This window comes from Eublepharis macularius, chromosome 5 (genome assembly GCF_028583425.1).
Source record: "Eublepharis macularius isolate TG4126 chromosome 5, MPM_Emac_v1.0, whole genome shotgun sequence".
In the NCBI taxonomy this organism is placed as follows: Eukaryota; Metazoa; Chordata; class Lepidosauria; order Squamata; family Eublepharidae; genus Eublepharis; species Eublepharis macularius.
In genome coordinates, this window is record NC_072794.1 from 31,297,259 (window position 1) to 31,324,243 (window position 26,985).

A 26,985-nucleotide genomic window follows, 5' to 3' on the forward strand; every position below is an offset into this window, starting at 1 on the left:
ATACTCTAATACATTTCAGCCAAAATAGCTTTGAAGAAATAAGCAAGTGTTTCTTTATCCTGACTCACCACCAATGAAAAGCAGATGTCATCAATTAAAAACTGGCTTCCCAAAGATAATCAACCAGAGCTTCAGTGGGTTAATCTACCAATTGAACAGTTTAAGGACTTGAGTTGCGACCCTTTTATTTTCCACATACAGATATCATCAATTTCCCCCATTTCTGCCCTAGGGCACCTTGCAAAATGCTACAAACATCTGCAGGACTTCAAAGTTCAGTCAACAGCCACAGAGCTATGAAATCCTGTTCACAAAGCCAGCAGATTATATTTGGCCACCCGGATAGGAGTGCGACTACATGGCAAGTCAGCTGTAGCATTGCACCCCTTTGGTATGTGAATGAAGCAAGTACAAGCAAGCAAGAAAACAATGACCATATCTGTTAAAAAGGTACATGGGGCGTGCACCCTTTGTTAGCAATACTGATATATGGACATGTAATCTAAAGCAATGGTTCCCAGCCTTTTTGGTATGGTGTGACCCACAAGTCCAAATTTACTTACAGTGCAATCCTAAACAGAGTTACTCCAGTCTAAGCTCGTTGAAGTCAATGGACTTAGACTGGAGTAACTCTGCTTAGGGCTGCACTGTTAGTAGGGCTGACCCAGGTTTTGGGGTGCCCTAGGTAGATTATGACCTGCGTGCCCATGTAGTCCAGCATTCCATTTTCTACAGTAGCCAACTGGATGCTCTTAAGAAATGAACAAACACTGCACAAAAGGCACAGCTGCCCTCAAACAAGTGGCATTCCAAAGTACAAAGCTTTTGCATTTGAACAGCTCCCCACAACTCTTCATACTTTTTTTCCTCCTTCCAGCTACTACTGTAAAGTACTAGTTGCCTGACAGATTTCCTTCCCTCATTATTGTTGCAGAGGTGGAAGGTGAGAAGCTGAGAAGCTGACCAAGAGGAATAGGAGAGAACGAATGATGCAAAAGGTAGGAACCTTTAGGGAGGCCATAAGGGAGGGCTGGCCTGTGACCCACTTTCAGAGGCTTCACAACCTACTTTTGTGTCCCAGTCCACGGGTGGGGAAACACTGACCAAAAGCCAATTCCTTCAAGGCTCTACCTACGGGTACAGGCACATTAACTACAAAATCCAATCCTCCTGTTAAGGAAAATGATTGGAGATCCTTGGTGCTCTTTTTCTCAAAACCATGATGCTCCTGCATGGATCGCCCCTAGGACTGCCAACCTCCAGGTGGGGCCTGGAGATCTCCTGGAATTACAACTGATCTCCAGACTACAGGTATCCATTATCTTGGAGAAAATGGCTGCATTGGAGGGTGGACTCTATAGTATTATCCTCCATTGAGGACCCTCCCCTTGCCAAACTCCACCCTGCCCAGGCTCCACCTCCAAATCTCCAGGAATTTCCCAACCTGGAGTAGGCAATCCTAGGTGCTCCAATTACTTGCCTTGCTCACAAAGTCTATTTCGGCAAACAACAGCGAGAAACTCCCAGATCGCTCAATTCAGCTATATGACATGTATCACCTCAATGCTGGCTAAACTCCTGTGCAGTCTGAGATCAAAGGACTGCAGGAGGAAATGACAATACACACCAGGCAGGGAGACTGCAGCAAAACATAGCATGTGCAGGATATCATGATGGGAGGGAAGCAGCCGGTAGCATCCAAGATGGGATGCAGGAGGCAATGATATGGGAAATGGAAAAGCAAAGGAATGAAGCAGGGGAGAGGAAGTACATTACAAGGAGCTCGGCACATGCACCCAGTTCACTAATAACAAGAAATGAGGCTGGCTCTACACTTTCAGCAGAATAGTTGGGAGGATAAAACAGAAGAAGGGGGAACTGTGCAAGTAAGCTGTGACTCTCAAATGCTTCTATTTAAACAAATGTTAAAAAAAATGGATTTGTGTTTTATTTTGCGAGAATCGTGCAAGGGGCCCTGAGCTCCTTGAAAGAAGGGCGGGATAAAAATGTAATACATTAATCAATTGAATAAATAAATTCTAAGGAGGTTCAATGGTGAATGGGGAGTGAAATAGTATTTGAATATTTTCCCCTAACATAAGAAGCTCTCTGCGTATCATAAGCTTTGGGAAGGTATGGGTAGAACCTCTCTCCCTATGGGGCTAGCTTTCTGATGGTAGGAATCTTATATATGTATGTGTGCGTATACACATACATCCAATAACAATCTTGAATGATCTTATCTCCTCTAGAGTTTCATCCTGCTGCCAGGGCCGATCCAGCTTACAGGAATCAAAGAGCCCGGCTTCTGTGCTTGTGTGCCTGGGTAGAGTCTTTTCAGGTGAAGAACTGGGGCAATAAGGAGAGAGACATTCAAGAGACGGGGTATTTCATAACAATTACCTCCGCGGCATCAGTAACGTTGCCAGGTAGGCATCCCAGTTAGTTAATGCTCTCAGGGAATGGCAAGCGAAGCTGGCCCGTGGGGTTTCCAGGAGTCAAGACTTGAGGGCAGAAATAGTAACAATGCTGTATTCTGTTGCTTAAAAAAGAAAATCAATGAATTGTTTGCATGAGAAGAATCCTTTGCATAAGGCGGGCAACTATCCTTGACACAGTGACCTTTCTTGCTTCCTGGAAGCAACTATTTTCCTAGAGTGGTCCTGAACACAGGGTTGATGCTAGCAGGAAGTATAAGGGTTACCCTTCCCCCTGGCACTGAGGTCAAGATCCAGCTTCCAGGTCACCAGTGGAAAAGCAGCTGTTGCAGCTCATTGTCTTTCAGTAAATCTTGTCTCGGGTGAAACGGGTTAAGGAAGACAATTTTCCCTTCCTTTCATGTCATGCTTGAGTTGCTGGACAGGCATCTTGGGAAAACAGGCACTGAAACTGGCCTGTCAATAAAACAACAGGATGACTTCACACAGTTGTTGCCACTGCTGTTGCTTTTTACAGGCTCTAGTGTTCTCCCACGCAACAAAAAACGCAAGCACTATTTCTGAAGCAGCTGGTCTCTTGAGTTCAGGGTCCTGCCAGGAAGGGTGATCTACACAGAGCTCTCACGAAGAGGGGGGAAAAGAAAAGGGCAAAGGGATCAGATGGGGCTTGGGCCTACTAGAACCCCGGACTGGTTTTATCAAGAGAACTTAGAAGGGAACTGCAAGCGAAAATGAACAGCCAAGTAGAAAGAGAGGGAACATCAATATTAGCATAGGCATAGAGGTTAGGGCAGAATAACAGATTCTCTCTGCAGAAGTATGTTGTTAAATACGTGTCTGGTATGGTCCTGTGTGGCCAGAGAGAGACAACAGCAGGGAGAAGCAGGGTGAGAGTGCTTAACGCCCCCCCCCCACACACACAAATGTCACTCCCTCATACATTTTTAGCCTATTTTTTCCCAAAGATTCTGGGAGGAGAATTAGCAAGCCTGCCTGAGGGGAAAAACAGCCTTGGAAGGCATTTGCAGGTGGAAAGAGGGGGATTTTTATCCTTTGGATGCCACCACCTCTTCCCTGCAAAAGCCTCTCTTCTTCAGCAAGGCTTATTTCTAATTTGCAAGCTCCGTTGGAGAAAAAGCAGGCTAAAATGACATACCCGTTCTCCCCAGCAAACACCTTCCTCTCCAGTTCTTGCGTTTCCATTCCAGGATATTTACCTTGTACCACTGGAACAGAGATGGGGGAAAGGGGGTTAGCCAGAGGATGGTGCTGTTTGACATTTTTTAGAAGAGAGAATTCTAGCAGGCACACCTTTTCTCATCTTTGCACAACAAGCCATGTCTACCCCGTCCCCCAAGAAGATAACAAGAACCGTTTCCTCCTTTGTACTTGCGCTCAGAGAAAGATGGACATGCCTGAAAGCCAATGCAGTGCAGTATTCCTTTCCTTTTATTTACAAGTTCGATTGACCATAGGTCTTAAGCTGAATTACATAGTTACATCAATTGAAATTTAAGCCATCCTAAAATCATTAAAACATCCAATTGCAAGCAGAATAAAACATTCGAGATAAAATATCCCAATAAAATATACATAGCATAAAATAGATAGCAAAAGGTGGATAAAATCTAATAAGATAAAATTATTCTAATACTAAAATTGCTAGACTTGTGCTTTAGTTATAACTGAGAACCCATTTGCAAATCCAGTAAATATACCCACTTCCATTTATAGTTAACACGACCCACTCCTTTGATGTTTTAAAGAGATCACCATTGTCGGGAATTTCGTCACGCCGCTGTATTTAGACAGTCAGACTAAGATCTGAGAGATCCAGGTTTGAATCTCTGTTCTGCTATGGAAACTTGCTGAGTGAACTTGCGCCAGTCACACATTCTCAACTTAACCTGCCTCACAGGGTTGGTGTGAGGAGAAAATGGGGCACAGGACAATGCCTGCTGCCCTGGAACCCATGAAAGAAGGGTGAGATAAAAATGGACTGAATAAATAAAGCAAAATGAAAGCCGATCCCATAGAGGGTGCTACAGCAAAAGATGGACCCTCAGTCTAAAACGGACTGCGTTAGTGTTCTGATGATCCAGCAGGATGTGACTGGGCATCCAAAGGCTGGGTGTAAAGCAAGGGGGTGTCTAATTTTTATTATAAACCAGGGTACAAGGGCGAGGAGAGCTAAACCCTATCCCCTTATTTCCCTTCATTTCTCTAACTGAATCATTATTTTTGGCCCAGCTAGGCTCCAAGACCAGATGTAAGCTGCGGGGAGGAAAATGCTTAAAGCAATGCAGTACTGGAAGGTCAGGGGAGAAGGATTTTGATCCCGTCATCCAGGCACTCCTTTTTGCATGAAAAAATAATCTATTTTTCTTGTGAACAACAAGCAACACATTAATAAAATACACATGGATTCCCTCCCCATCAAGTTTAATTGGGCCTTTAGGCAAACCATATCGACCCGCCGCTCCTGTAGCACAAGAACTAGCAAAAATACGAGCTGGATAGCCTTCGGTTCATCTCTCGCCTCTGCCACAAATTCGTCGAGTGGCCTTAAATTAGAAGGTCCCCATAAGCTTATAGCCCTGACTATATTTATGTATACATCCTACGAAGCATCACACAAGTGGAATCATCCATAAGCCTTCATCTCCACTCCCCCTCCCCAGAGGAGATTACTTTGATGGAAAGACAAAAAAGGAGATCAAAAAGATTGTCTGTGCTGAGACAGGGAGATGGCTCTGAAGGCCTTCGTAATTCAGAAGTGGGCTCCCAGGAGCCGATCTGGGCATCCATTTAAAAATCCGATTACATTAAAACACAAACACAGACAGAGAAACACACACACACAGAGAAACCTTTTCTAACTAATGGACCAGGGATTGCATTGCATGCCAGCCACAGCATTTCTTTTAATCCCTTCCCCAACTGTCTGCCTTGCACCGTATTTTAGCTGAAATCAATCCCTGTAATTCTCTAATCCCCTTTATTTCCTTATTAACACAGTTGCAGCCTCCATCCCACCCTCATGCAGGTCTACAGCATGTGACTCTGCCTCTCTGAATTCCACTGGCCAGAATTTCCTGAACAACGGGATCAACCGGGCTCTCCAGTCCTGCCCATGTAGCTAACCAAGAATCTGTTCTTCCTTGTGGTGCTGCTTGAAGGAGGTGGTTGCAAGGGGACACAAAGAAGGCCTGCTGTCTGTGCCCATATACTTGCAAACACTTCAAAGTTTCCCCCGTCTGCCTCATTCTTGGACTTCTGATTTCCCACCTCTCTGTCCTGCTCCGCAAACTGTCTCCACCCTCCTGCCTTCTCCCTCATTTCTAGCCACAACAACTCCTGTTGATCAAGGCACAGGTGACCACCACCCCCCCTTCTAAACCTCCCACTCCCGAAGGGTATCTGCAGTCATTATTAACTGCCGCAAGAATTAACCAAAGCACCTGTGAATTCTGACAGCAGGTACAGCCCACAGGGAAAGGATTTGCACCCGGCTTTGTACTGGAAACCATCACCACAATCTTACCTCCCTGACACTTTCCTCCAGGCAAGGAAATTAACCCCACAATATACAGAAGATGTACAAGGGAGATTTTCTTCATTATATTCAAGTACATCTTTTGAAGCTTGGGGGTGGGGGGGGGAGAGTTTGCATGCCTATCAAATAAGATGTCATGGTACAATTGCCGATCATGTCTTCTGGTAGAGTTGGAGGGTGCTATTCCACGGGGGGGGGGGGGAATCGAGAGATAAACTGCATGAACAGAAACAAAAGGACATCACAGAGCCCGAGACAGCAGGCAAATTAAACATGGACTATGCATTTCTAATAGACAGACACACACACATAGAAACTAAGAAAAGATACTCACTGCCTTTGACCTGTCCTCGTGTTCTGGAGATCTTTGCCAATTGTGTTTTCAGAGAGGCTCTATGGAGAGAATAGAGCAATCTCTTAAGAGAGGGCAGAAGCCACACACAGAGGCACACCTTCCTTTCTCTCCCCACTTCTCAATCCTCCCCAAGCAACAGCTCAGCTGAAAGCTCTCATCCTCTCTGCATCTCACATCCAGTAAACACGAAAGCCGTCTGGATGAGCAGGCTCGAGGCTTGGCTAGCACTGCAGAGCTGGCTCACATGTCCCCATTGGTAGGATTTGCAAAGTGCCCACCTGATCGGAGCATTTGGGAGTATCCTCCTTCATCCTGTTACTCCTTGATAACCTGATGGCAAATCCCTTTGCTTCTACTGAATTAAAGTTAATCCACCACTCGGGGGGGTATGCAGAAAATACACGTGGCCAGTGTTTTGCAAGGAGAATTGCAAGGTCCCCTGCCCCTTGAAAATATTCCTTGTGGGGTTTTGCCCTGTTAGAACAAAATACAAGCCCACATTATTTCAAAATACGCCCTGGCTGGCTTTATCGAGGATGGGTTGGTACGTCCCCGATGCTGTCTAGGCTATGCAGGCAACCAGTAGAGTGGGTGAGGTGGGACAGAATAACCTCAGGGAGTTTAATTAAAGAGCATCGAAGCCGGTGAAATCAAATTGCCTCAATTAAATGGAAATGTAGGTTTCTTATTGGGTGCAACTGTGTGATAAACGCACAGCCAAAAAAAGTGACAGAGTTAACTAAAATAGAGAGGTGTGAATTGCTCCTCCACCTCAACTCACTGGTGCTATCTCTCATATTCTCATGCATCTTCTCACCTGGTTATTATCATCATCCATCCACATCTCCTGCCATCCCAAGCACACCTTCTTCTCACTTTGTCTCCCTCCCCCTCTTCCTTGCCCAGCATTCAGGTGAATTCTAGAACTAGAATAAATTTGAAGGCCACCCTTAAAATAGCCACCCACTCGTGTTCCTTAAAATAGTCACCCAATCCTATTCCACGCAGCAGCTTCATTCTTCCCAGCAGAGGCTACTGGCTGTGCCCCTTCTTCTGTCTAGGGCACATCTTGTGTGTGTGTGTGTGTTTTAAGGATACTGATGGTTATTGGGCTCTTTTTTAAATCATTTATCTTCTACATATCATAGATCACCTTGAGCTTTAGACTATAGAAGAGTAATCAAGAAATACTATAAATTAATAAATTTAGAGCCAGGATAGTGTTTGCAGGACAAAATGAAGGATGCTATTACCCTGAGCTCCTTGGAAGAAGGGTAAGATAAAAATATGGTACACAGAATAACCTTTTTGCATTTGCTACCAGTCTGCTGTTTTATTTCCCAGCCAGTCCTCTGTTTTGTGTCCCAAAGTATACATGAGACAACCACATTGCTGAAGTGAAGCGGTTCAGTGCTTAGCTGGGAGGCTTTCTGAGGACCCTTTCATAAGCCCTCTTGAGTTTCATGATGGAAGAAAGCTATAAATGAAATAAATGCTGCTTTCTTTGAACATTACTTGACCAATTATTTTTTGGACTTCCCCTTTCTTCATCTTGCCTTGAAGCTCGGACCCACTTAACACCCAGAGTTCTCTGGCATTGCTCTCTCCTGAGCCTACAGGACAGGCAAAATTGATTTCTACCTGCAGCTAGGGTTACCAACCTCCAGGTGGGGCCAGGAGATATCTCAGAATTGCAACTGATCTCGAGACTACAAAGGTTGGTTCCCTTGGAGAAAATGGCTGCTTTGGAGGGTAGCCTCTATGGTACTACACTCCACTGAGGTTCCTCCCCTTTCCAAACTCTGCCTTCCCTAGGCTACACCCCCAAATCTCCAGGAATTTCCCAACCCAGAGTAGGCAACTCCACCTACATCCCAGCACAGTTGCCAATCCACCTACTAATCACAAGGGCAACTGCCACATATTGCCATTCCCCTCTGATTCAGAAGAGAGTCCCAAGACCTAAACACCCGCAGTCAGGGCCAAAGATTCATTCCTTTGGGTGATGAAGAATTGTAACATGGGTTACAATTCTAAGGTTGCCAGGCCTGCTGATCTTTGCGACAGGAGAAAGTGGGAGAGGGCTAATGTCTGAACCCCGGAAGTGATATCACTTCTGGTCACCACTCTAGGAACCCCCAAAATCATTGTGATAAAGATCATAGTGATTTGGGAGGATTCCTAGATGTTATTCATCAGTTCTATATTCAGAGACAATTTCCCCCACTCTCCTGCCAGTTTCCCTGCAGTTTCCTTTCCCAGACTCATCCAGCAATGGCTATTCCCTCTCGCAGCCCACTAGGGCTTTCTTCAATTTTTAGAAAATGTCAGGAACTGGATACCGTTATATCACTATACCATTACAAAAATGTTACTAAGGCTTTCTTCAATTTTTAGAAAATGTCAGCAACTGAATACCGTTATATCGCTATACCATTACAAAAATGTGTGTAACAGGTTCTCTAAATTGCCAGCTTTCAGATACAAAAAGAACCCTCTCTAGCCCCTTCTGTTGTGGAGGTATGCCTTTCCCTTTTATCTCCACAACAGAAGGGCTAGGCAAAGACTTACTTTTTTAAAACAATGAAAGTTGAGAATTCAGACAATAGGACTGCCAGTTCTAGGTTGAGAAATCCCTGGAGATGTGGGAATGGAACTTGGGGAGGTCAGGGACTCATGGAGGTCAGGGGACTCATGGAACTTGGGAAGGTCAGGGACTCGTGGAGGTCAGGGGACTCATAGAACTTGGGGAGGTCAGGGACTCATGGAGGTCAAGGGACTCATGGAACTTGGGGAGGTCAGGGACTCATGGAGGTCAGGGGACTCATGGAACTTGGGAAGGTCAGGGACTCGTGGAGGTCAGGGGACTCATGGAACTTGGGGAGGTCAGGGACTCATGGAGGTCAGGGGACACATGGAACTTGGGGAGGTCAGGGACTCATGGAGGTCAGGGGACTCATGGAACTTGGGGAGGTCAGGCACTCATGTAAGAAGCAATACTATTTTAGTTCAGAAATATTATTAATTAACCATATCATGCTAATGGGCATGGAGCCCAGGCCAACCAACCATAGACTCTTTGGCCCCTGTTAAGTGTACCTATTACTCATTACTTACTTGAGTACTACCCGTAGTCCTAGGTAGGAACTTGGGGAGGTCAGGGACCTCAATGGGATATAATGCCTCCAAAGCAGCCATGTTCTAAGGGGAATCTGATCTTTGTAATCTAGAGAGCAACTGTAATTCCAAAAGATCTCAGACCCCACCTGGAGGATGGCAACCCTAGATGCTATATCAATATGGCAATATGAAATTGGCAATATAACCCCCTCCCCAACCCTAGTGGTGGGAAAGAAATGGCCACTGCAAGGACAGGGTCAGGGACAATGGCTGCCATGTGGGTTTGAAACGTTCCCATCTACATGGCAGCCACCTTTCTGACATCTTTCTCAAGCCTTTGCAGCAAAGTAGGTTTGAGAAAGATCAGAGAAAGTCTGGGGAAACCGTGGAGGAGCATGAATGCACTACAATGCTGCATGGAAACAAAAAAACCTGCTTCCCAACAGCAATGAACCCAGGGAAGAAACCCACATGGAAAGGGCCAAAAATTAGGATTGCCTACCTCCAGATGGGGCCTGGAGTTATCCTAGAATTACAACTGATCTCCAGACTACAGAGGACAGTTCCCTGGAAGGAAGCAGCAGTAGTAGAGTCCAAAGCTGCTACTTCTTCCAGGGGAACTGATCTCTATAGCATCGTATCTCGATTGAATGTCTCAGGCACTATAGAAATTTCCCAAGCCAGAATTGGCAATCCTACCAAAAACTCATGTAAGAAACAATACTATTACCTACGGGTAGTACCCACTTGGGCTACTCATATTAGGGAAAGTGTAAAAGACTTAGAGACTCTCTCCACGAGATGCCTCAGCGCATGTTAGTCAAGTGTAGATGCAACGTTAGCAGGGAAGTGTAGTTTAAAAAGACAGAGCCGGCAGAGATTGCTCTTCAGAGGGTTTGTTAATTTCATTTTCACATGCCCCAAGGCTCTGTCAATTTCACCTCTCCAATCTAAAACTGTGTGGGATCACAACCAGAAGGCAGCAAGGAATGGAAAGGGGCTGAAGCTGCCTTCCAGAGCCAGGCTTGGACCTGGAGAGGTTATAATAGGTTGAAGTTTCTCTTCCGGCATTTCACAGCCCCTTCATACAGCTCCAGTGTTTAGCAAAGCCTTTGCCCTGCTGCTGGTTCTGTCTTTTTTAAACTACCCTTCCCAGCTACCATTGCATCTCCTGACACGTGCTCTTTATGTGTCAGATGTCTCGTGTAGAGAGACTCAGAAACACATCCTCATCTAGCATCACAGTCCTGATTCAAATTGCCCCCTGTGGTTAGTATTTGTTGACATTTAAAGTGATAGGAGATAGTCACTGATTTCTGGTATCTCAACCAGTTTTCCTCCCTGATTCAGGTCTTCCATTGGATTTCACAGTAGGAACTTTGGAGCCCCCTGACAGTGAGTTACTGGGTGCCTAGCAAGCTTTGAATCCAGGCTAAACTGGTTGTCTGTTTGGTTTCCTTGTCAGTCAGTCAGCCTGTGATAACTGGCAATTCGGGTGCATTGTCAAACAATCTGATTCATCGCAGACTCAGAGCTTAGTGCCAAACTGATTGCCCACATCCCACCATGCTGTAACATTTTGCAACCACAACTTAACGGTTGGGTACAATTTTCCATGGCTGGATGGATACACATACAAATATTTCTTACGAGCAGATAGTCCATTCATTTACCTTGGTTCTGTTCTGGCCTTCTTCCTAAAGGGATCAAAGCAGATTACAAACTAGAACCAACAATCATAAATACAAGAACAAAAAGCAAATACAAACTACTTAAAATCACATCACATACTTACTAAGAACTAGCTGGCTTCAGTGCAGGCCCTGATATTTTATAAAAATGCTTGCCTGAACAACTCAGGTTTGTAAAGTAGTAAGCAGTCAATGAAGTTCCTGCAACAGTGGTGTAATATGTGTGTTATACTTTATGCCTGTCCTGATAAGTGCACTGCTGCGTTTTGATCTTACTGAAATTTCTGGGCTGTCTTCAAATCCCATCTAGACACTGTTACGATAGCCTAGCCTACACATCAGTATAAAGAAGGAAGAAGGCATTTTTCATAGCAACCTCCAGGGCTTTTTTTCAGGGGGAACGCGGTGGAACGGAGTTCCAGAACCTCTTGAAAATGGTCACATGGCTGGTGGCCCCGCCCCCTGATCTCCAAACAGAGGGGGGTTTAGATGGCCCTCGGCACAGACAGCAATCTCAACTCCCCTCTGTCTGGAGATCAGGGGGCGGGGCCTCCAGCCATGTGACGATTTTCTCTGAGGGCAACCCACTGAGTTCTACCACCTCTTTTCCCAGAAAAAAAGCCCTGGCAACCTCTACTCTGTTTTTCCAGGAACAGGGTCGGGTTGAACATGACTCCCAAACTTTACACAGAATTAAACAGGGCTAACTGAACCCAATCCATAGCGGGGAGAAAAAGACCCTCCAAGATCAGCATTCCTGACCAGCATCATCTCCACTCCGTAGGGTTTCCAGGTCCCCTTACCCCCGGTGGGAGGGGGGGGGGGACCTAGCACTCACCTTTGCAGAGCCCGTGTGCGTACAAGCAGCAGGTATGTGCTGCCAGCGTGGCACAATGACATCATTTATGGCAGTGACATCATTGCGCTGTGCCAGGAATGTACCTGCTGTGCGCTGACCCAGGAAGTTTTTTGCCACCTGGTTCTGGCCAGGTAAGGGGCAAAGGCTGGGAGTGGGGACTGGCAGCCCTACCATCTTGTCAGGACTTAACTTTAACCTATTTTCTCTTAGCCATTTGACTGGCTGCTAAACAGAGGCCCAAAATAGAGACCCCCCCCCACATTTGATGGTTTAGACAATGAAATATAGAGCTGGTTGTCATCAACATATTGATGACACTCAATCCTCAAACTGTGGACATCTTCCACCAATCTCACATGAAGATATTGTTTAATTTCACATAAAGATTAAACAATAAAGGAGACAAAACGGAATCCTGTACTGTTCCACAGGACAGCCCTCACAGCACTGATGACTATTTCCCCACAACAACCTTCTATCAAAACCATTGCAGCACATTTCAGTAAAACCATTTAAGGATTCACAGTACTAAAGGCTGTGGACAAATGTAATAGCAACAACGAAGCAGTGCCATCTGTGTATAGATTTAGACCATGATCAATCTCCAGGGCCATCAAGGTCATCTCCATTCTCTAGCCAGATTTAAGTTTGCCAGGTGCCTGTCAGTGGTGGGCAAATTCCTGAAAATGTGCCTTTCTGTCCGGCGATCGCTGGTGATTGGCTGGAGGAGCACGCTGCCTGGAGGTCACCCGCCATCGGCAGGCAGCCAAAGGAAATGGCCCCACATGTGTGCTCCTGCATCCTACGCGATGGCATCACTTCTGGAAGTGACAGCATAACTTAAGAGCCAATTCTTTTTTTAAGTATAGAAATTTTGTTTAAAAAGGAAAGATATAACAGTAGAAAGTGCATAAAAGTAAACTCATACAAACACTACATTTGAGATTAAATTGAGACTTATACAAGTTTATATAAACACTACATTTGAAATTAGTTTGAAACTTATACAAGCACTGCATTTAAAATTAAAGAGGGCCAATTCTTTAAGAAATAGAAATATCTGTATCATGCAGGGGCGTGGGAGTGCACATGCAAAGCATGTACAAAAGAGCAATGAACTGTAAATACCTGCATTTTCCCATGCCTGGCGCCTACGTTGCTTTCTTTTAGGTATCAGGCCAAAACATTTCTCTTTACTCAAACTTTTAATTAAGGACTTTAAAAAGAAAAAAACACCATTTTAACCTGGAAACTGTTGTTTTAAGCTGTCTGCAGTCTGTTTTTAAGAGGCAAATAAGTAGCTGGGTTTTCTAAGATGTGTACAATGCATTCTTAGAACAAGTAGGAGAGGGAAAGCCAAACGAATAAGCAATATAATCAGATCTCATTCCTCACTAGAGGATTTAAAAATGGTAACTGAATTCATTTTCTACAAATGCAAAAACTTTTGGTGTGGTGGAAGAGGGAAGCTGTTAACCAATTAAATGATTTGGGGTAGATGAATCATCTCCCTTTTAACCAATTATGTTTAAATAAATTTGAATATTGCCAGTGTTAACACAGGCGCCCTTTGGTGATAACTTTCAACTTAATTGACAAAAGACACTACTCGTTATTACAAGGAGCTTCCATTTTAGGGAAAGATCTGAATCAAATAGAAGTGGGTAAGAGAAGAAGTACTAGATCTAAATGAAAACAACTAAGAAGCTCCAAGTAACAAGGTCTAGTTGGCAGAAACCCAAGGGTTCTTAAGGAATTTAAATGGGACATTCTTTTATCTGGAAACAAAACTGACCCACCTTCCAGAAGAATACGTAATGTGACGCCAAGTTTTAAAAACGGATCCAAAAAGATGCAGCCTGTTTACTAACTTGTTCTGCGTGAATTGGTGGAAACTCTTATCAAAGATACACTTACTAAGCACATAGAGAAACAAGCCTGACTCAGGAAGGATCAACATGACTTCCATAAAGGGAACTCTTGCCTCGCCAACATTTTAGAGTTCTTTAAAAGGATTAACATACACTGGACAAGGTTGACCCGATAGATATACTGTATACCTGGATTTCCAAAAAACTTTTAACAAAGTCCTTCACTAAAAGCTCCTTAGCAGTCATGGGGGAAGAGGATGGCTCTCTCATGCACTAGGAAGTGGTTAAATGATTAGAAATGGAAAGTAAGAGAGCTCTTTTTTGGACAGTTATCACAAAGGAGGGGTGTAAGCAGTGGAGTTCAACTGGGACTGGCATTAGAACCAGTACTATTTAATTTGTTCATAAACGATCTGGAACTGGGATTAAGCAGCAGGCAGGTTAGTGGAGGAGACCAAATTATTCAGCATGGTGAAAACAGACAGTGAGGAATTCCAAACGGGTCTCTCCGAACTGGAGAGGTTCTGTTGTGACTGTTCAATGTATGTATAAAGAAATGCACATCACAGTGAAAAACCATGTGAATGAAACACTAACATAATATCTGCAGAGGATACTGTGTGGCAGCCATGGGGGGGAAAAGCCAGTTCTACATCAAGCATTATTAGGGAAGGAACAGAACACATGATGTCCAGTATAGTAAAGCATCTGTATAGCTCTATGATGTAGCCACATTTTGAATACAGTTCAGGTTACCATCTTATCAAAAAATATTGTAGCACTGGAAAAAGGTACAAAGGAGGGAAGCCAAAATGATCGAAGGAAAGGAGCAATTTCCATACAAGGAAAGGCTAAGGAGTGTGAGATTTTTAAATTTAGAGAACAGATGCCCAAGGAAAGGGACAGAGGTTTATAAAATCATGCACCAGGTGAAAAAATGCGGATAGAATTTTTTTTCTCCCACTTCCATACCACTAGAACTCATGCAAACCCATTGAAGTTAATGGGCAGAGAAAAAGAAGAACTTCTTTGCTCAAAGAATGATCGGCTTGTAGAATTTGCTACCGTGGGATGTGGTGATGCCCACCACATGCATAAAGTGCATAAAAGTAAACTCATACAAACACTACATTTGAGATTAAATTGAGACTTATACAAGTTTATATAAACACTACATTTGAAATTAGTTTGAAACTTATACAAGCACTGCATTTAAAATTAAAGAGGGCCAATTCTTTAAGAAATAGAAATATCTGTATCATGCAGGGGCGTGGGAGTGCACATGCAAAGCATGTACAAAAGAGCAATGAACTGTAAATACCTGCATTTTCCCATGCCTGGCGCCTACGTTGCTTTCTTTTAGGTATCAGGCCAAAACATTTCTCTTTACTCAAACTTTTAATTAAGGACTTTAAAAAGAAAAAAACACCATTTTAACCTGGAAACTGTTGTTTTAAGCTGTCTGCAGTCTGTTTTTAAGATGTATGTTTTTGTGCTGGCCTTGGTTTTTTTTTTAAGGTGGAATTTTAAGAATGATCTTTTAATGTTTTGGTTTTTATTATTTTTTACTTTGTAAGCCACCTCAGGTGAGTTTCTGGTAAGGTGGTATAAAAATGTAATCGAAAAATAAGCCAACTAAATAAATGAATATAACATTACTTGGATTAACCTAACTGATGTTTTTCCCTCAGGGTGGAAGCTGAGTATTGTAGTTGCAGTATTCAACAAAGGGACATAAATCGGTCCCTCGTCTTAACTATCGCCCAGTAAATATGCTAGATATAGCCTCTAAACTCCAACATAACTATCTCCTACACAATTTGGAGGATTGGGGGGGAAGCATCAACCATGTTATCCACTCAGAGCAAGCAAGCTTTAGAAAACGACACAGCACAGTGACTGCTGCCTAACTCTTTACCACCTTGCCATACAAAGCACCAAGACTCCCATCAAATCTCTGTATGTGGCTTTTGTAGACCTAACAGCTGCCCTTTATTCAATTGATTGAAAACATCTTTGGCAGAAATTGGCAGGTACAAACATTGACAAATGCCTACTCTGTTTCTACTACAGGAATGTCACACCAACAAATCTTTGCTATAACATCATTTTTCTCTCACAGTGTCTTTTTCAACTGTAGGCAGATTAACTGCCTCCTTCAAAGCAACTTGAAACACTCTTTGGCTCAAAGAATTGTAGATGATGAGCAAGACGGGCTCAGACTTTCAAAAGCCAGGAGAGACGGGTCCAGAGCACAAATGGCGGCCTTCCCAACTCCCAGAATCCTGTCACCATCCACTGGCCTATTTAAAGTGAATTGATTCCAAACTGGACCATACAATGCAGCAGAAATCCCTACTCCTGGATCCGCTGAACAAAAGGCACCCAAGCTGAAGCAGATTTGAGAGATTTTATCATCACAAAACACTTTACAAACATGTCACAGCTAGTAGCCAATTCTTTGATGACTCTCTCTTTTGAATCAATAAATGCCCCTCAAAATACTAAACAATTGTGTTGGACACGAGCTAACTGATGCAATGGTACCAGAGAACTATCATTTATTGGCTGCCATCCCCACCACCTCACAGCCCTTGCAGTAGGCTCTGTCCAACTTGGCCCAATTTTTCCACCAGAGTTGCTTTAATCATCTCTCAACTCTCTCAACATTTTTCAGCGATTTCCTAGTAGGCAGTTTGGTAAGTTGCAGATGGATTCTTGAACCACTGTTTCCCCAATTCTTTACCACCAAACTGTGTGCAGATAGGGTTGCCAACTCTGGCTTGGGAAATTCCTAGAGATTTGTGGACGGCAGACTAAGGCCTTAGCTGTGGAATGAGAAGGGGGTCTTAGATTCACCCCTATCCTTTCTCCCCCACCATCACCACTTGTTCCTCTGCTGCCTGGAGCAAAAATAGGCAGTCCTCAGTGGCTTCTCTCTTGCTTTTAATGGCTAGTCTTGAAGTGGGATGGGCTTCAACAACTTCCTGGCTCTCATGGGTGGGCCTTCATAAAACGGTGGGCTGCCCCACCTCCCAACATCAGAGATAGGGTTGTCAGCTCTGGGTTAGGAAATTCTTGGAGATTTTGGGAGTGGAGCCTGGAGAGGGTGGGATTTGGGGAAGAGAGGGTTCTCAGCTGGGTATAATACCATAGAGTGTGTCCTCCAAAGCAGCCATTTTCTCCAGGGGAACTGATCTCTGTCAGCAGATCAGTTGTAATTCCAGGAGATCCCCAGCCACCACCTGGAGACTGGCAACCCTAATCAGAGAGCTGATTAGCCAATAGATCCAGCTGTATCCTTCCCATTTTAACCCTGTAACTGACCTCCAATCTTACAGGCGATGTAGTTTTATCCATGCCGAACAGCCAGTTGGCATCCTTGTTGATGGTGCTCAAGTGAACAGCAGGCCTGGTTCCCTTGGAGCCAGAATGCGGCCATCCAGCTGGGTGACTAGCCTGAACTTTGGGATTTCACTCCTGCCCCCAGTTAAGAGTGTGTGTGTGTGGGGGAGGGGAGTATTGGTTTATTGAGAAGTCTTAACATATTATCAGAGAATTTGAAGAATCAATAGACATCAGATACTCTCCATTATGTCCTGGAAAGTGAAAATAAATGATAAGATTTATCTGTTGGCATTTTAGAAACTTTTGTATGTCGTTTTTGTGTGACTTTTTTCTTTTTATCTGTTTAAATATTTTGGGGGGTTGCATGTAATGATTAGAAATGAATTTTAAAAAAGAGTCAGGGTATGCCCACCCTCCACCCTGAGACTGTAGTAAACCCTGGGGTTGGGGTCACAAGACCTTCCACTTGAAAAACTAGCAAAACAGGGAGAAAGCAAGGCCAGAACTCTCTTCCTTGTTATTCAGTTTTCCACATGGAGGGAAATTTTTAAACGGAGGAGCATTAATCATTCAGCCAAAAGTGGTACAGCTTGGGGGGGGGTTTAAACCCCCCAAGGGGTCCAGTCTGGCCCTCACATGCCTCAAGTTTAAAAAACTGGTGGAAGCTTCAAACATGGAACTCTCAGGGCACATCTCAAACACAGGCTTCCTTATTCAAGGAGAACTAGGGTCAAATCCACATTCACCCATTACCCGCATGTTTATCGGATATCTTCTGTTTGCCTCCAATCCGTGATTTTTTCCTCTTCGTTCACATTCCTGCTTCCAATCCGTCTTTCTCGTGCGTCCCTCCGGTCACACGGCCACTCGAAAACTGCTTTTTTGGGCGGGACCTTTTTTTCCCGCCCATTTTTTTTTATTTTTTTGAGCGCACTTTTCTGTTATTTCGTTCTTGCCTTATAAAGAAACATCATTGAAAATAATGATGCCTCTCTTTCCCCCACTGACAGCACTGATGGCTCTCTCCCGTTTCTTTTTTGGAAATTTGGAAGCATATGGGAAGCTTTCATGGGCATTTCCTATGCAGGACAGTTCAGTGCCTGAATTTTACTGAATTTTCACTTCCTTGGAGTGTCATTATTTTGGTATTTCGTAATTTCGATATTACAGTAATATAAAATAAAAAAAATAAAAAACAGTTAAAAAGGAAGTTTCGCAAGTCCGTTCTTGAGGATGGATTCACCCCAAAATGATTTTTCAAACTACCAGATTTGATTCAAAAACAGCATAATCAATAAATCCAATGCTATGAAGTCAAAAACAGTCTTTTGCAGACTACAGAGCACTTGCAAGTTGAATCAGCCAACAGGAACTCTCAGAACGGCCGGAGAGACAGGAAGGGGGGGTGGTTTTTAAAAAAACCGCATAAATTGTGCATTGGCCCGTTCACAGCCACCGTGAAACTCCTGTTGAAAACCTGTGACCACATATTCGGGAGAAATGTGAATGAAATGCGTCTGTTTAATGAGGTAATGTGACCGGCACTCGGGATTGCGTGGGGAATGCGGGGAACATGCGACTTAGAATGAGTAATGTGGATTTGACCTAGGTCTGAGAAGTCTCAGAGGTGATAGAAATGAATTTATGTACCCAGTCAAAGTAATGATATAATGCAACCTAAATGATCCAAATGTGGCTCAGTGGTAGAGCATCTGCTTTGCAGGCCGCAGGTGCCAAGTTCAATCCTTGGTATATCCGGTATTTTTCCTGGGTTGGGGTCACATTATGTCAGGAACGAAATAGCATTCATGTATTCACACAAGTACTGCAGCAAATGTAATTGAATGGACAATAAAGAGAATTACATTTCAAGAGGGCCAATATTTTAGAAAGCCTCTTTTGAGGCAGGAGATTTATGGAAAATTCCTTCTCCAAAAACCCCCAACACTTTGATTTCCCCCCCAGTATGCTGTCTGGCTACTATTTAATAGATTTTAATAAAACAGTCATTTTGATATTAGGCTTGAATGCCATCCAAAAAATTTTAAAATCTCTTTACGTTATCATTCTAATGTAATTTCCTAGTGACCTGGTAAACCACCAACAGCATAAATCATAAATATTGACAGCCCTGGAATGACACTGAAAGTGAGTTTCAAATGACAGGGAAAATAAAGAACATTTGGGGGGGGGGGTCACCAATTTGATTTCCTTTATATTTATCTAGCTCTGCCTTCCCTGACATCTCTCTCCCTCTGCCCCTTCTCTAAATGTGAATAAAAGTTCCTACAGCTCCTCTTTCTCTCTCCCTCTCCCTCTCCCCCCCCCCTCTCTCTGAATTCACAATAACCCTTTCTCTGCCATACTTCTTCCTGAGGACACATGCAGATATTTTGGATTTTATTGATATATTGGGGAGTGTGGTGTCAACCATCAAAACTTTATGCGTATGTTAGGAACCAGCTGTTAGAGGCACTTGAGCATATTTAAATCTACTACAAGTCCTGAATTGTGGCCAGGTGAGGTGTTAATTTGATTTATGTGACACCAATCAGACCCGCTCAAAGGAAGGAAATGCAGGAACACCAACCACCTGCCACGTTAATTTAGATTAATTTATTTATAAACTGCCTTTCAACTGAAAGGTCCCAAGGTGGTTTGCAATACAGTACAATACAATACAATCAATAAAAGCTAATAACGTATAAAACATTCAATTGAAAAACACCGAGTAAATAAAGTCCAATAAAACAAAATAAATATCATCCAATAAAATACAAATTTCCAATGAAATCTGGAAAAGGTGACCTTCAAAACCACTAGAAGGATGAGGAGTAGCTGTTCTCTCAACACACGCAGGAGGGAATTCAATAGTTGTAGGGCAACAGCCTGGGATCCACCAACTGAACCTCTGCTATGGCTGGTTCCTAGAGGAAAGCCCCTGGACCAATTTCAAGTCTCAGGGCCAAGCTACACATGACGAATGACACTTGAACGGCAAGTGGATTGAGTGGAGGGCAAGTGAACAGGGAGAAATACACTTGCTGTTCAAGTGTCATTCATCACTTGTAGCTTGGCCCTCAGACTGGTTGATTTGAGTAGAGGTGGTCATTTGGCTGCCAAGGAGGCATCCTGGACTCAACAGGCCAAAGCAAGATAGGTTTGGACTCCTGTAGCAATCTATGGCCTCTTACAGAAATACTCTGTAATAGATAAAAGCTTCATTCATTTAAGTAACTGCAAGGCCTGCTTTTGGTGACTACGAGCACTTTCATCTTGCTTCACTTCTGCCTTTTCCTCACTTTGCCCTCAGTGGTATAAGAGCCAGGCCTGGCACTGTCTGGGCCACAGAGGGTCCCTTCAGTGATTTCACTCTCCTCTCCAGCTGCCAACTTGGGGTGAAAGTGGATGTGAGGCTCCTCTTTCACCCGTGCCCCACCTGACTGCCTGCCATCCTGCCGGACAGAAGGTTAAGGTTAGAAGGTTAAGGTGCCTTTGAAAAATAACTTTATGGTTGGCCACTGGAAGACGGGGTATTGTGGTCTTGGTCCATCATGCTTACCAGGAACATACATCTTCCATCTTAGCTACAAGCCTGACAAGCAGAGCAGAGACATCCGGTAGGAGCAGACCCTGTAGGGAAGGCAGGCCTGGGCCGTTTCCAGACGGCCCCCCGCCTCGCGAAACGTCGCGCGTCGTCGCGCGTTGTTGCGCAGAAAACGTGAAATATCGCGTTTTCTCGCGCGAGTTTTGCGCGACGTCGTGCAAAACTCGCGCGAGAAAACGCGATATTTCGCGTTTTCTGCGCAACGACGCGCAACGACGTGCAACAACGCGCGACGTTTCGCGAGGCGGGGGGCCGTCTGGAAATGGCCCTGGTAATACGCATATCTGCAGCTGACCACTGTTTCCAGCAGAGGACAGAGCCATACTGAGTTCTTACATTCTGGAAGATTTAGATCCATCATAGTCCACCCTCTGAAACTTTTAAGGGACCCATACTTGCATTCAGAAGTTTTGCACCCCTACTCTGAGAGCTCCTTGAAAGGACCTCTGTCATCTCTGACAAGTAGAACTTGGTCATTGTGGCCTCTGAGATATCTGAGGACAGGATGTTGGGGCTGTGGTCGACAGCTGGAGAAGGCTAAGCTGCTAGCTCTCACGTTCAGGTCCAGGGGTGCTGTTTCCTCCCTCCCCCAGAAAAAGGCCCTTCCTCCCTCTGGCTCAACCAGGCCTCACATAACCCCTGCAGCTGCCTCATTCTTGTCAGTGACATGGACCATGTAAGATAAGTCTTCACTAACACATCCACACAATCACCGTTAAGAACACGCGTTCCTTCTCCCCGCACTGTTAATTGTCCCACATGTCCACCAAGCAGTTTTACCAGCAAACTACCTCTCCTCCCATTGCTGGTAAGACAGCCCTTTGCAGAGGTGAGCACATAATGCTCCGTTATATTGAGTCTGACCATCGGTCTATCGGGGTCAGTATTGTACTTTGATTGGCAATGGCTCTAGGGTCTCAAGCTGAGCCTCTTCCCATCACATGCCACCTGATCCTTGTAAATGGAGACACTAAAGAGACTAAACCTCGGGATCTTATGCATAGAAAAACAGATGTTCTGCCACTGAGCCACAGCCCCTCCTCATTCCAAAGCAAAAACACTGCAGCGGATTTCCTTTCTGTCAATGTTTAAACATGTTGGTTCTCTAAGTACTGCGGCAGAGCAGATCACATTTTCTCTGTGAGACATCCTGATGGAAACAAATATTTTTAATCCCATGACTACCACCCTTTCCCCCACCAAACCAGGTAGTAGCAGCAGCGTGGATAAATGCAGAATTCGAATACTAGAAATTGAGTCTTTTAATTTGTTTTAGTGTATTTTGGTTAGATAATTGCTGTTCTAAGGTGCCTCGTTAGATTTCATAAAGATAGATGAGAATCGGCTAGAGCTCATAGAGGTAAATTAATTGGTGCATCTGTCTGCAGACAACTCAGTATGTGTAGAACAGAGATTGCATAGAGAAAAGACTGAGCCCGAAGTCGAGCTGTGTTCCGCGCAGTGTTAGCTTTCCCCTGCAGCTTCCAGCCTTCTTGTTGTGGCTGCTGTCAATACATCAGTGTCTTAAATGCAAACTCCTTAAAGGAAAAATGAAATTTGCTGTGAAACATCTGAAAGATCTTAAATTGAGGGTTGCATCACAGAACCGAAGAGTCTTAAGCTTTGAGTCTATTTGAAGCCAGCTGGCAACAATCCTTTTCAAACTGAAAGAACCAAATGCAGGGGTGGAGGGATAGGGGAGGTAGTTATAATCATGGCTGGCTCCAAACCACTGTGTTTAACCCTCAATCCTTTCCAAAACAGCAGGATGTCGCCGCCTGGGCTGTTTCCACACGTCCGTAAAAGGATGATCCACTCACCAAACACTAGCGGCTTTTCCCCTTGACTCCAGACGTCCCCATTTTCAAAATGATTGCAGGCTGTTTAGCTTCCGGTTTTGGCACCTTTTCTAGGAATGCACTTTCCCGCAGCCCAGAAGTGCATTCTGGGAATGCACTTTCCCGTAGACACCCAAAAAACTAGAAGCCAAACAGCCTGCAACCATTTTGAAAACGGAGACGTCTGGAGTCAAGGGGAAAATCCACCAGCGTTCGGTGTGTGGGCTATCCCTTTAAGGGCGTGTAGAAACGGCCCTGGTTCCAGCCCAAACGTGTTCTCAGCTTTGCCTGATGATCCACTGGGCACAGCCTCCAGGCCCTGCCCAAGTACCAGAATTTTCTTACCGCAAGAGGTGACTATTCAAATCATCAGGTATTGTTTGCTAAGTACTGCTGCCCTGCTGTTGTTTCTTATTCATTTCATTAGAGATTATGTGGACATTTAGTTCAGACTTGTAAACAGCCACTCATCTTTACAGAGACTTGTCCCCAAATAACCAGAGAAGAGTGGGGTTCCTCCCCCAGGTTGCTGATGTGTCACAAATGACTTATGCTAGCATTCATTGGCAGGCGGGCTAATAAACAGGTATATGAGCTAGTAGCTTTGGGGGATGAATGATCTCATAAATCACATTCATTTTTATACCTTTTAAGGCAGCACGCAATGCCTGGGCTAGAGAATATCTGCCAGTGTTTAGATAACAATAATAACTTAGCTTTTTTGAGTGACTTCCAAACCCTACCCCAAAACCACGTAGCATTATGGACCAGTGTCAAATTCAAATGCTAAAATCTAAGCCTTTTTCATTTGTTTAAGTGAGTTTCATTATTTCAAGATGGTTCTAGCAAACCCTTTTGTTAGTCTTTTGTTGTTTGTCATAGCAAGGTAAAACTGAAATGGCATCTTTAAGTCTAACTGGGTTTCTTCCAGCATCAGCTTTCATGAGTCACCTGTTCAGATGCAAATGAAATTAATTTTTCATAGCAGTTTTATAATCAAAATCAGAGAAGAAGGGATTTTCTGGAATTTTGGTTGTGAAATCTACGTAAAATATCAATTTGACATGCATCTGAAGAAATGAGGTCTAACTCCCACATGTAGATGAAATGGAAGCTGAGGGTGAAATCTTCTACTTGAGGTCATTTGAATTCATGGCAGAGGCGAGATTTGAACTAAGGATTTCCCCTCCTACAATTTGTATATCAGCTTCATCCCTTTCGACAGAACTGTTAAATAGAATGGTATTTGTCAATGACCTTCCCCTGGAATCTCTTCCTTTTGACATCTGAAATTCTGGGTTCGTTCTGACAGCTATTTTTGTGTTGGGGAAATGCTTAAAAGCCTGCAAACACCAGCTTCCAACCCATGGTAAGCTATGGCTGCATCTATATGGAGGATTTTCTCCACCTTGGCTTCCAAATTGCATTGGCTGCTTTGGAGAGCTTTTTTAGCATCTATATATACACCATTATCCTCTAATCATCCACTTTTCAGACTTTCCTCATCCTTAGAAATTCTTTCCCAAACTTAATCCGGTCAGATCTTTCTAGAAAGAATGTAGTCCAGGTGCATTAAGAAGCTGTCTGAATGGTAAGGTGAACGTTTTAGAAGGTTCCACCCATATTGACACCAGTTGCCTTCCATCAGACCCTGGCCATTTTCACACGACTTACTGGCCGTGCAAAATCGCACAAAAATCCCAGAATGACGGCGTCATGCTGGCACGATTTCCCATCATTACTCCGGTTTGTGAAAACGGAGTAATGGCCACTATTTTGCCTTCCAAACCACTGGAGGGCTTTTTTAAAAAATCGGTAATTGCTATAACCAGGGCTTTTTTTCAGCAGGAACGCAGTGGAACGGAGTTACGGAACCTCTTGAAAACGGTCACATGGCTGGTGACCCCGCCCCCTGATCTCCAGACAGAGGGGAGTTTAGATTGCCCTCCGCACCACTGGAGTGGCGCGGAGGGCAATCTAAACTCCCCTCTGTCTGGAGATCAGGGGGCGGGGCCACCAGCCATGTGACCATTTCGCCGAGGGCAACCCACTGAGTTCCACCACCTCTTTTCCCAGAAAAAAGCCCTGGCTATAACAATGATATTACGTCCCCTGCAGGGTGTTGCGCTCTGCAGACAAGCAACTCCGGGTGGTCCCCTGCCCGAAGGACATCTGTCTGGCCTCAACCAAGGCCAGGGCTTTTTCTGCCCTGGCCCCAGCCTGGTGGAACGCTCCCCCGCTGGAGATCCAGACCCTGCAGGACATGTTACAGTTTTGCAGGGCCTGTAAAACGGAGATGTTCCGCCGGGCCTTTGGCTGAGTGCCAGCGGGTGTCCTCCTCCTTCCATCTAAGACCACCACTTCTTCTGGGGCTGCCCTCGGCCATCTGCTATGCCCGTATACGGACTCTCAATATTTGTTTAAATAGCCTGCTCCTGGACTATTTTAATGATTTTTAAAAAACTATTATTGATTTTATGTTTTTGTGATTTTAATGTATTTTTTAATGTTGTTAGCCACCCTGAGCCCATCTGTGGGGAGGGCAGGTTATAAATTGAATAAAATAAATAAATAAAATAATCTAGTGCCACAATCTATTATTTCCTCTGTTTTTCCAGCTCTTGTTTTTTAAAAATGTAAGTCTGTAACTTTTCTGTTTGCAGAGTCAATTTGCTAGCATTTTTTTTTCTGGCAGGGCTCTTCTGGGAGCCAAATATCAAGCAGAAATTTAGCAGGTAAAGGCTTTCCCCAGTATGCACAGAAAAGTTACGGTGAAGCTCTGGCTACTGAATCAGTGCTTAATGAACACATATTAAAGGAACAGGAAGAGTATGAAAAAAATTAGCAGTCCCAAGTGTGAGTCTGGCATAGGATTCAGGAGCTGACAGCAGTCCTTTGGGGCTAGGGTTGCCAGTCTCCAGGGGGTAGCTGGAGATCTCTTGGAATTACAACAGATCTCCAGGCAACAGAGATCAGTTCCCCTGGAGAAAATGGCTGCTTTGAAGGGTGAAATCTATGGTATTATACCCCACTGAGGCCCCTCCCCTCCACAAACCCTGCCCTCTCCATGCTCCACCCCCAAAATCTCCAGGAATTTCCCAACATGGACCTGGCAACCCTATTTGGGACAGTCCAACTACTGTTGGAAAGGGAGCTGTGCTTTTTTTTGCTTGTTGCCTCTCTGTATGGGCATGCCACATCCACTAACTGCCTGACAGACCACATAATAAAGCTCCAATCTGTTTGGCCAACTCCAGCGGGCACTTTCCAAATGGCCTCATACCTTCTCTTTATTATTTGCAAGCTTCCATTATTTGCAGCCTTTCCATTCCATTAAAACACACACACACGAGTTTATGATGGTACTAATCTCTGCTATTTATCCCAGCAGCATGGAACAACCAAAATGCCAATGGGGAAACAAACAAACTAACAAACAGCAACCGACATCCAAAGGAAGCGCTATTAGTACGGGGAAGGCGACCTTGTGGATGGCATTATCCTCTATGTCACTCTTCCTCTGTTCCTCTTGTTTTCTGAAAAAGCATACAATTGATCTAACTTCAACAAATACTTACTCTAGAAGCAGGAGCAGTTGGGGCTGTGATTAGGCCCTAAAGTAGAGGCATGATAGGCGCAAAGAGTGCAAGCGACCTCTCTGTCTCCCTGCAGCTCTACTGACCAATTAGCATGCAGAGAGAAAAACACCAAAGAGATGCTTGGGGTGGGGTGGGGGGTGAAAGTTGCAGGGAGACAAAACAACCCCTTCCTGCCCACTCATGATGACACCCCAGTGTGCCTCACATAACATGGGGACAGGCTAAAACCCCAAAAGCTGTTACTGAGGAAATTATGTCTGCTCTGAAAAGAGAGGCCTACAGCCCTGTCACAAAGACCCCACTGCTGGGAGGCTTTCTTGTCATCACCGCGCACAGCCCAAACTCTTACCTGTCTCTTAGGTGTCCACACAGCAATGGCTGCCTGGGTTTGACAGGTGCTGGATGGGCAGGACTCACTGAGGCCCTGAACAACAGTGTCTGCAGCCTCCTGGTACATTGGAGAGCCCGCAAGAGAGCCAGCCTGACCGCTGTGGTCTGTCTGGAATAGGCTCGCTAACATACTGCTCAGCCTGGCTTCTAAGCTGGGCGGCTCACGAAGAGCTGATGGAAACAGGGAGGGGGGAGGAATGGAAGGGAGAGAAGAAGCGCCGAGGATGTTTCCTCAGATGTGCGCATGGAGAATTGAAATGCACAAAAGCTCGGGCAGGATAGCAGAGGCTCACCCAGCCTGACTTGCTCTGAT

The 26,985-nt window shown here is 44.5% G+C and overlaps 1 protein-coding gene across 1 annotated transcript in view; it reads right to left on the reverse strand.

The window, feature by feature from the left end:
* RGS8 (regulator of G protein signaling 8) overlaps positions 1 to 26,739 on the reverse strand; it is a 52,925-nt gene extending 26,186 nt beyond the window's left edge. Inside the window, exons 1-2 of the mRNA XM_054980981.1 lie at positions 26,632 to 26,739; positions 6,329 to 6,387 (exon numbers count right to left, since the gene is read on the reverse strand). Coding sequence (XP_054836956.1) covers positions 6,329 to 6,387; positions 26,632 to 26,739 — 167 coding nt within the window. The remainder of the gene's footprint in view (positions 1 to 6,328; positions 6,388 to 26,631) is intronic.
* Between the last annotated feature and the right edge of the window lie 246 nt (positions 26,740 to 26,985).